The sequence below is a fragment of the Daucus carota genome, chromosome 3, assembly GCF_001625215.2.
Source record: "Daucus carota subsp. sativus chromosome 3, DH1 v3.0, whole genome shotgun sequence".
Classification (NCBI taxonomy): domain Eukaryota; kingdom Viridiplantae; phylum Streptophyta; class Magnoliopsida; order Apiales; family Apiaceae; genus Daucus; species Daucus carota.
Genome location: NC_030383.2, coordinates 6103735 through 6114023, shown reverse-complemented (window position 1 = coordinate 6114023; position 10289 = coordinate 6103735). Strand labels below are relative to the sequence as shown.

At 34.2% G+C, this 10289-nt stretch overlaps 2 protein-coding genes across 2 annotated transcripts; one reads left to right on the top strand and one right to left on the bottom strand.

Annotated features, from left to right (window-relative positions):
* Positions 1-377: 377 nt before the first annotated feature.
* LOC108211043 (CASP-like protein 5A2) lies at positions 378-4558 on the top strand. The gene is made up of 3 exons (XM_017382527.2): positions 378-767; positions 2601-2733; positions 4105-4558. Exons 1-3 carry the CDS (start codon positions 568-570, stop codon positions 4294-4296), a joined length of 525 nt encoding a protein of 174 aa, XP_017238016.1. The 5' UTR covers positions 378-567; the 3' UTR covers positions 4297-4558.
* An 811-nt stretch (positions 4559-5369) lies between these two features.
* Positions 5370-8934, bottom strand: LOC108211511 (uncharacterized). The gene is made up of 4 exons (XM_017383132.2): positions 8677-8934; positions 8424-8535; positions 5888-5959; positions 5370-5776 (listed from the first exon to the last, which is right to left on the bottom strand). The coding sequence occupies exons 1-4, from the start codon at positions 8802-8804 to the stop codon at positions 5690-5692; spliced, it is 399 nt and encodes a 132-aa protein (XP_017238621.1). The 5' UTR covers positions 8805-8934; the 3' UTR covers positions 5370-5689.
* Between the last annotated feature and the right edge of the window lie 1355 nt (positions 8935-10289).

Below are 10289 nucleotides of genomic sequence, written 5' to 3'. Positions count from 1 at the left end.
CAAAAATACTAATTTTTTATAATATTTTTGCAAAGATACTATCTTCAACTGAATGCAACCATATGCAACTTTAATTAATTGGCCTTACAGGGGTTGCAAGTATAGTTGCATGTAATTGCAACAAGTTACATATGTAACAATATTTTTGCAAATATTTTAAAAGTTTTGTATTTTTGCAAAATGTTTTAAAAAAATATAGTATTTTCGCAAAAACAATTTTGAACTTAGGTATTCATGAGAAAACCCTTTAATTCAATACTCCGTCGTTTTCAATTTATTAACTAAAAAAATTAATTTACTTTTTTTTTTCCAAACAAACCAAAAATAAAAAATTTACTTACCACCTACAAATAACAAAGCACAAAAACTAGAATAAGGGTTCTTGTTCTTTCTTGAACCGCCTGCCGCACAGTCCATATTACACACACATCCCAATTAAAATTTCTGGGTCTCCTCAAGATTTGATTTTGATTCATACCCATTTCATTATGCACCTTCTATAGTTAATATATGCTTACATAAAGGATATTTCTTAATATCTTGTATTTCTTAATATCTTGTGGGATCATGAGCACACCGGCCGTTCATCCGGTGGAAATTCCGGCGGTTCTGGCCAGGCCACCGCCGGTGGTCAGAACTAAAGATGTGCAGGGGATGCCTGGTACTTCATTAGGCCTTGTTTTCAGAGTGTTTCAGTTTGTTTTTGCTGCCATTTCTCTCTCTATTATGGCTTCCACCAATGATTTCCCATCTGTTACTGCTTTCTGGTAAGCCCCCTTTTTTACTTTTTGTGTTTTGGTTGGTTATTGTTATCGTGTGGATGCTTGTTTGTGTTGTTTTGATGGCTGTTTGTGTGTCGGTTTAAGCGGGGTTTGTCTTGTTATAGAAGCAGATTGATTTGTTGCTTTAAGGTCTAAAGATGGATTATTTTTTTTTATTATTCTTTTTGGTTAATTTTGTTTTGATTATTGGATAGGTGGGTGAATGGAACTTATCCGGTATGCTTGTAATTGTGTCATATTTAGGATTTGGGTATGAAAATAGGATTGACAAACTTTTCGTGCTGCAATTTGTATCACAGTATGTGGAATTTGTGCACTGTGTCATATTAATTACGAGAAACTATAGGAGGATTAAAGAATGTACATGTGTATTGCCATTGACGACCTTTTGCGTAATGAATTGCGTGCTGAGTCCCATTTTGCCTGAAGTTGAAAGTTTGGGGGATATACTTGCGGTTGGGACTTGATGAGGTTTGGAAGAAGGGTATCAAGTCGTGAGGAGGGGTGAATTGGTGAATGTGACATTCAATATAGGGACCTGGAGTTGATAGAGTTTACAAGTCTTTTTTGAAAAGGCCAAGTTTGCCAGATGCATGTAAAAAAAATACCTAGGAGTGTTAACTGTGTATAGGTCAATGGACTTTGGGTTATGGGGCATTGCCACTTGGAAGTGTCATATTCCGATGGGTATATGTTAGGAAGTTTATTTAGGTTGATGATCAATGCAAAAATTGGCCCTTTTACTGTATGCCACCCGCTGGAAATAGCAGCATAAAACGTTGCCTCTTGACATTTTACCCCTACCCTGTGTGTACTAAAGCAATCTTTTAGGTGAATTGATGGCATGGAAATGTTGGCTTTTTTTTATGTGGTCACTCAAAATTCAAAACTACGTATTACATAGATGCGTATAGAAAGAAAATTAGAAATTCTTCCAGCAGGTGGTCCTTATCAACCAATTACTTAAAGCATGTCCAATGAAATGCTATACATAAAGTGTGGCATCAAAAATAAAATGTACTACTCCAATGCAATGCTGAAGATGGTTGCAAACTAGCAAAATCATATACTTAGTGCTAAATCTAGAACCAAGTATAGATGTTGCAAGTGGGAAAATTTAGGAAATTGAATAATTAAAGCAACAGTGACAAATATAATTGTGCATTTAAAGATTAGGTTGTTAATATATAGCTAATTTTGATCTATTTAGTCTTTTTTAAACTTATGCATTGGACTACAAGTTTTAGATTAGCATGAAAAATCACATTTTGAATCTAAACATATAGGTATTTTAGCAGTGCCAGTGGACATGCTCTTACTAACCACTATATTGCTCAAATTTTCAGAGTGAGCTCGTTATAGAGACTGTGGTAAAGTTTTAGATGTAGTTTTTTATTGTAGACCCTGTCAATGTTTTTTTTCCCTGTGTTCTATTGTATCTAACCTTGAAGTTTGATACTCAAAAGTTAAAACTGTACCACTTATTCTAGAAATAGGGATAACTTTGTTCAGAATTAGGCATAAATGAAAATTTAATGGAAATCCTTGACTGAGTTCCCAACTAATGCATGTATTGTAAACTATATTTTGTAATAAAAAATGTGTTTTGAATCTTAGTATGTAGAATAGCATGAAGGTAAGATTACTTGTATTATAGTGAGATTAAGAATACTACTTATCAGAAGAAAAGGTATATTTGGATTTCAACCTTTTCAACTGTGGTTGGGTTGAAATTTATTTCTTATCTTTAAATGAAAAACGATTAAATTAGCAGCTCCTTATTGGGTTTATGAAACGTCTATCTTTTTGGTGTATCAGCTACCTTGTTGCTGCTGTTAGCTTACAGAGTTTGTGGAGCCTTGCGCTGGCTGTTGTAGATATATATGCTCTTTTAGTCAAGCGGAGTTTACGGAACACCAGTGTTGTCAGTTTGTTTGCAATTGGTGATGGGGTAAGTTATTCTCGTGTTACACATTATAACAGAATTGCATATTGCTATGCTGCTAGCAATATAAAAGCATTATTGATGGATTTTTATCCCTACTGCTTGAAATATTGTTCATTGTTTTCCCTTTATTTATATATTTCTGCAGTAGTTGCATCCTTTCTAGATATTCTGCTTGTTTTCCCTTGCGGAAACTGCTTTTAACTCATCATGTAAGTTTACGTCCTACATTGGTTACTAGACATCATGTTAGAGTAGTGTCGGTTTGAATTATGAGTATAGTAAACTTCATGCTCAAGTATACATCCTGGCGTTAGTACTTGGTGCAAACTTGTTCATTACATTTTCTGCAATTCTTATCTGCAAGAGCCTTGATAAAACTGTAAACGTGGTATGCTTTTAGTATTAAGTACCAATGAACACCAGGTCTCTCACTCTCCTATCTAAACAACCTTTTTATTTGGTAAATAAATCTTTGTTTGCCTCATTTCTTGCAAAACTTAAGCCCCTCAATCTTTAAGCATATAGAGGTCAGAGGAGACAGGTTAACGATAAGTTGAAACTTATTAAATAACTCTTCTAAAACCTTAAAGTACATGGAGGCCTTAGTTAGATCATATTATATTCAACACTACAAAAGACAGGCAAATAAAATAGAACATTCAGAGGCGATAAGTTTCAACCCCGAGACCCTGCCTGTTGTTTGGCTCTGTGTTTATAAGCCAACTCTCCCGAAACCTTAAGGTTTTAGAAGGAGGCCTTAATTGGATCATAAAATTTAAAAGAAAACCCTTTGGTTTTAAGCTAATCCAAGTATACCATGTGTTCTGTACAGTGTTCTTGTATTGTTGGCACAAATTGAAAGATCAGGCAGACATCCATCATCTTTTAGTAGTTGACCCTTGCCCGATAATAGTTGTCATTGTCTAATATGGCAGAGGGCACTTGACCAGGACTATGGTCAAACCTAGTAATTCTTTTTTTAATGTATTTTAGTGCTTACTCTTTGTGGACCCAGTTGTGAGGTCCATATGCTTGCATCTCTAACTTCCAAGTTAGATTTTCTTGTAGTTCCATGTCGATTGGCTGTTTGCATTGTGCAGTGATTTGAGGCAGGCATTTGTAATAGCTACCCCATAAGTTAAACACTTGCTTATGAAAAATAGGATATAGATTCTATTTAAAGCTAGCATCATTTATTGGATATGATAGTTTACATAATGTTGCAAGTTTAAGATGTTATAATGCACTTGATTTTTGCTTTGTTATTTTGCACTGGTCAACAAGTATTTGCATCTTAGTAGTAAATATACATTGCTCTTCCAAATATTATCATGATAGAAGCTTGAGATTACTCATGCATTCATGCTAGCGCAGATTACATCTACTCTTACTTTTGCTGCGGCCTGTGCATCTGCTGGTATCACAGTCCTCATTGGAAATGACTTGGATAAATGTGATGTAAACCACTGCAAGAGGTTTATGTCAGCAACAGCCATGGCTTTCCTGAGCTGGGTTGCAGTGTCCCCTTCCTTTTTCTTGAATTTTTGGTCATTGGCTTCCAGATAAAGGCATCAAACAGAGAGTTTTATTAGATAGCTGGAACCGTTGCGTGCTCCCTTTAATAGAGATCCTTCCGATTGTTCGTTCTTTGTATATGAGCTCAGTTTTGTAAAGGATGTATAGAATCAAATCTCTCCGGAAAGCACCATTGGATTTGGCTTGGGGTGTTTGGCTCGAGTACGGTTGTGTGGGGAGTATAGCATGAATTCAGTTACTTTCGCTTTGGTGTAATGACTATTGAATTCACTATATATTAGAGATTCTCAAACCCCGCTCCTGTTCCCATTTTTTGTTTGGTTATTGAATGATTCTCGCTAGTTTTAGTAAATGTTGCTAGTTAAACGTTCACACGACAAAAGAGAGCGACATTTTTTGATTAAACGGATTTTCTAAGATCTTCTATCCTATTGTGTGTTTACGAACACACACTAACGGTGACGGATATATAATTGGTTCCGATTTCATTTAGTAATAATGATGGTCCCGTACATAAAAAAAACGTCAATCAATCAAAAAAATTCTATCTAAATAAAAAGTATTTAGTATATGGTCAGAAAATTCATTGATCAGTACATACATATCCATAATATGCTTGCCCATGTATTCCGTCTGGTCAAAATAATCCGCACATTTCAAAACTTTTTAAAAATAATCAATTTTATGATATAAAAACTCATTTATTTCACAACTTTAATCCCTCTTTTTCAATTAAATGTTAATGAGTTTAATCCTTTTAACCATTTTTGTTACTGTATGCAAATAGAAAAACTTGAAAGATAGTAGTATTCTGTACAGTATTATTTATGCAAATAGTAAAACTCGAAAGAATATTTTGTATATTATGGGAGATTTTATATGTATCGTTTTATATAAATCGTAAAAGGCTGACAGGACCAGCTAAGCTTCTTAAATAAGAACTTTTTTTTTTTTTTGCCGGATTAAATAAGAACTTTTAAATAGTGAACAAGTGTATATATTTGTACAAAAGATGTAAGTTCTGGTTTTAGACGAGTAGACTCTTTGTAATCGTGCAAATGCTCAAACACAGTGCAAATGTAGAAAAATTGACTCCAAGTAAATGTAGAAAAATGAAGCAATGCCCTTCATTTGCTTTGAAATGTACTATACAAGCGACATGATTACAAAAGCCTACTCCAAGTAAATGTACTTCGGTTCCTATATCTTGAAAATCTTGAAGATGTTGACTTGAAAATATCATTTGATTGAACAAACAAAATGCTGCAACATACACTGTGAAAACTGGTGCTCAGGAGGTAGCTTGCCTAGCACAAATCAAACTCAGAAGCAAACTAGCAAATTAGTAACACTCAGAGTATGAGATGCGTGTGTAATGAACTCTCTAAAAGCCTGCCATCTCTTGGTAACCCTTTAGTCATGTCTATGTTTGTCGCATACTACACTTCAGTTTTTCAGTTTCAAGCTCTTGTTTTAAGGCCTCAACCCGTTCAAGCAAGCCTATATTTTCCTGAAGCACATTAGGACATGGCAACATAGATCAGTGCACAGATAATATCAGAAAGATGTTAACTCTCTTCTCGAAAGAGATAACAATCAACTTGGAAAGAAGAAAATTTACCTTTTGGATCATTTCCAATTGCCTGGTATTGCTGGCAGCATCTTTAATCTTTTTTTCATACGAATTCTTGATCTTTGTACGAGTGAAAAAACTTAAATTAGCACTCAAACTCGGATTCATACTTCAAGTGCAAAAAAGAAATGAATATCACATGCAACAAAGGCTGTCTATCTTGTATACTTTTAGCACGTGTACAAACCTACACACCAGCCGACATGCAAGTGGCCTGCCACTAATAAACAATCATGAAGCCGTGACTTTTATGTCTGAGGTAGTTGCTCATAATCATACATGATAACTTATGGAATCAAATTCATTTTGCCTGGAACTTAGGAATAATAACTAATTTAGATGGTGAAGTATGAGACTGCCGATTTCTGGCTAGAAGAAATCACAACAAAATTTACGTAACTAGATACTCTCTCAATATAAACAAAAGCATAAGTCCCAAAGGACCCAAACTGAATATTTCAATACTGGACCTACTAAGCATTAGAAAGATCTGACTAAATTGGAAGGAATAAAAGTTTAGAGATGAATTATCAAGACAAAACTTGAGCAGTTCAGCTGATCCTAATATCTCAGCATTTATAATGCCATATGACAATATTCGCCAAAACATGACCGAGTCTAATATATAGCAAGTTTGTTATCACGATTGAACAAATTTCTACTCCACAATTGCTGGTGCATAGTGTAACAAATACCATTTCGTTCACCATGCAAGTGTCATCATAATCAACAGGAAAGTAGCACAACAAACCCCAGATACGAGTAAACCTTGGGATAAGATGCCTCTGATTTTTAAGTTTTGCGATGCTTTGGATTTTCTTTATTTATGATTTTGTGTGTGTATGTATGTGTGTGTGTGTGTCTCTTCCATTTCATTCAAATGTATGTCGGCTTAGTAACATTATTGTACTTAAGTATTTTGAAATGTCATAAACACCTTCATTAAATTTTAGTACATCATGACCCTTTATGTATGTCAGTTTTACACATTAACCCTTATTCCGGCCAAAACAACTGCAATTCTCAGTCCGAGATGATTGTTACGGGAAAAATGGGGAGTTGGTGCAAGAGCTACTTTTACACATATTGCTTGATTTTTACCTTGACCCTAAAATGTTTTTGTAAGTGTTTAATCCTTTTATATCTTAAATCAGTAAAGTTTGAACCTCGAAACCTTGAATTGAGCAGAGGAAACCACATTAATGGGCAGGTCCGTGAGTTGCTGCTTCCCTCAAATGGTTAAGATGCATTCTGTAACTATAACATCAGCAATCAGCTCGATAATGGTTTGCTGAAGTCATGCCAGGTCAACAGCAAATACCCAACTCCTAGCTGAGATTTTCAACTTTTATATATCACGGGTAAATGGAGTTGGGGTGACATTTTGATGTTAAATAGCATTCCATCCTTATCTTTCTTAATCCAAGAAACTTGCAATTAAAATGTTATAAATATCTTCTAATATTAATGTCTAGGCAACAGTAAGCTTTCATTATTACTAATTGTATATCGATGTGGGAAGCGGGCTATTAGTTGACTTATCCCACAATGCCATTTCAGTTTTCACTTAAACACCACATTCGTCCAGAACTAGCAGTAAGGATTCTTATTTCTATTACCTTACACCAAACGCTTTTTTTTTTTAATGATGGCAGGTATCTATGCATCAATATATAGGAGAGTAATAGAAGTTTTTCAGTTTAGCGGGAACAACAGCACCATTTTAAAGCATATTTTACAAGATTACTGATCCACAATATGTCCGATTCTCGCAGAATTACGATATGTCCAGTTGTGGCTGAGTAATCAGAAAAAATATTTAATGTGTACACGTAAACAAAGGGTCGGAATATACAAAATTTTGAGTTAGGTGTTTATGTACATAATCAAAGTGCCAAAATCTTAATTACTCGATTTATGTCCCAACCAAGGTGGTCACTAAGATTGATCAAACTTAAGCAGTTCTTGTGAAATGGTTCTTCATGATCAAACATAGCAGTTTATTTTTGAAAAGAGGGGGGCGGGGGGTATAAATTGCAGAAATATATATGTATATAGTCACATAATCCTGCCTCTTATCACTTGTAAGGCTGAAATTTTTAAAGAGAGGGTATCCACTAGGCTACAATGCTAGACAATAAACCCAAACTGCTTTGGATAAAATTAATAATCCTTTTACGCACAAGTGCTAATGCAACAAAAAATATGAAATGTCCAATACACAAACATGACGAGTCACATGACCATATCAAGTTATATCTAATTCAAGAAAATTAGTAAAATCTAATACAATGATCAATCTTTAGGACCCTACTTGCAAACATATACCACGGACTCATGAAAATTGGTACTTGAAAACATTGTTTTCTCAGTTTCATTTTGCAATGTACTGGGATATTCAAATCAATAGACACGAAAATCAAACAAAACAACAAATGGGTCAAAATGAATGTTGAAATGTATACGATTAAGAATACAAAAGTACACACAAATGATGTGAAGTTAGGAGAGGAAGTGCTACTACCTGATTGAGCTGATTAGCACAATTGTTAGCCTTTTCAAACTCCTGGTCATATTTAAGTCTCCATTCAGCAGACTCATCCATTGCTTCCCTATTAGCTAGATCAAATTGCCTCCTACAAAATCAACACCCACAAAAAATAAATACCAACAACAAACCCTACATTACCAAAATCACCCAAGATTCAAGCTTTATGAAATCTGACACTGAAACACAAAATGGGTCGCCAAGAAAACAGAAAAAAAAGGGTGCCCACCTGATCAAATCAGTGTCTTCAGAAGAAATGCGATAATCAATAGTCCAAAGCCTCAAATAAACAGAAATACCCATGAGCATAACAATCCCTAAGCCAATAATCACTGGTTTTCTACTTCTTCCCCTCATTCTGTATTGTGTGTGTGTGTGTAAGTATATTTTGTACAGCAGTACCTCAGCTAAGACGATGAAGCTAGGGAAAAAAGACTTGTTCTTATTAGGAGAGAAAAAAAAGAGTATGCGCTGGGTGAAAATAGTTGTGACTTTTTTGTTTTTTTATTAGGAGCAGAAAGTTTTTCTTTTTTTTATTCGGTTAGTAGAGTACTTGATTGGTTGAAAATAATGGAAGTGCCTTTTAAAATATTAAATAATTATTATATAGGTTTTTTATTTCTTAATACTTAATAGTAATATACACGCAACAAATCATCATGTATGCATTCCTTTAAAAAAAGCCGTATCATTAAATTTTAACTTTTGATGAGGAAAAGTGCTTTTTTTTTAAATTATTTTATGCAGCGAATTTTGTTATTTTTTAACTTCATGTAATGGAGCATGACTTCGTGGTATTACAATAATTTGATGAAACGGAAAATTTTAGAAGTTGTTAATGTTTGTTATGTTAGATTAAGGAGCGGATTATATAGTTATTTTGTTTAAGTTATTGATATTTTTTTATGATAAACAAATTATCGATGCTTTTAAAATTTAGGACTAATACCAGAAATAGTCTAAGTTACAATTTTTTTAAAAAATAAGGACAAATACACATACAAGTATACAACCGCGATCATGACGATCATAACATGAAAAGCAACCGTATTTCTACTTTTTGCTTGCCTCCTCTTTGATACCGTCAGAGGCGTTATCAAAATACACAAAAAGTTCATAATCTAATCAAAATCGAATCATATTGATTTGGTTAGGATTAAAATTGATGATTAATGACAAATTATATTGCACATGAAATATAATATTGATAACAGAAAAAATAAAAATTTAGAAATACACAGTCATAATCAAATTTAAATCAAATTATTCAAAATTAAATATCAGACTAAACTGAATTATTTCTCTTGACCGATTCGAGTCTCGGCTGCTTGAGAGGAGTACATAACACCATTGCCAGTCGTGGGGGTAAACTTGCTGCTTGCATTTTGTTTAGAGAAAGCATGATTCAGCAAGCTATTCAGTTCTCTCAACTTGAGTTCATAAATAGTACTGTAGTAATACAAACTCACGTATGAGTGAAGCAGTTTGATCACCGCTAATTGCATGTCCCGGTAGGCGGTAATATGAGATTTTGTCATTGTTTTTTTATGCGAGTTGCTTTTTATTCCTTTCTTATGGACTGCTTTACAAGTATTTGCTGGCCTGTGTAGTTTCCTTGAACACTCATATTACTTGCACCTTTTGTACTTGTCAGTCACCATTTCTTCATCTTGTGTTGTTATGGGGTGTTGGCCCTCACTGCCATTTTAAAGAAAATGACCCCAAATATCACCGTCAAGATGGTTCCGACCTGCAATTTTGCAATATAAAACGCTAGATCCTATAGTGTTTATCTTCTTTTTCTTATTAACGCTACACGATCTAGTATTTTGAAACCCTAAA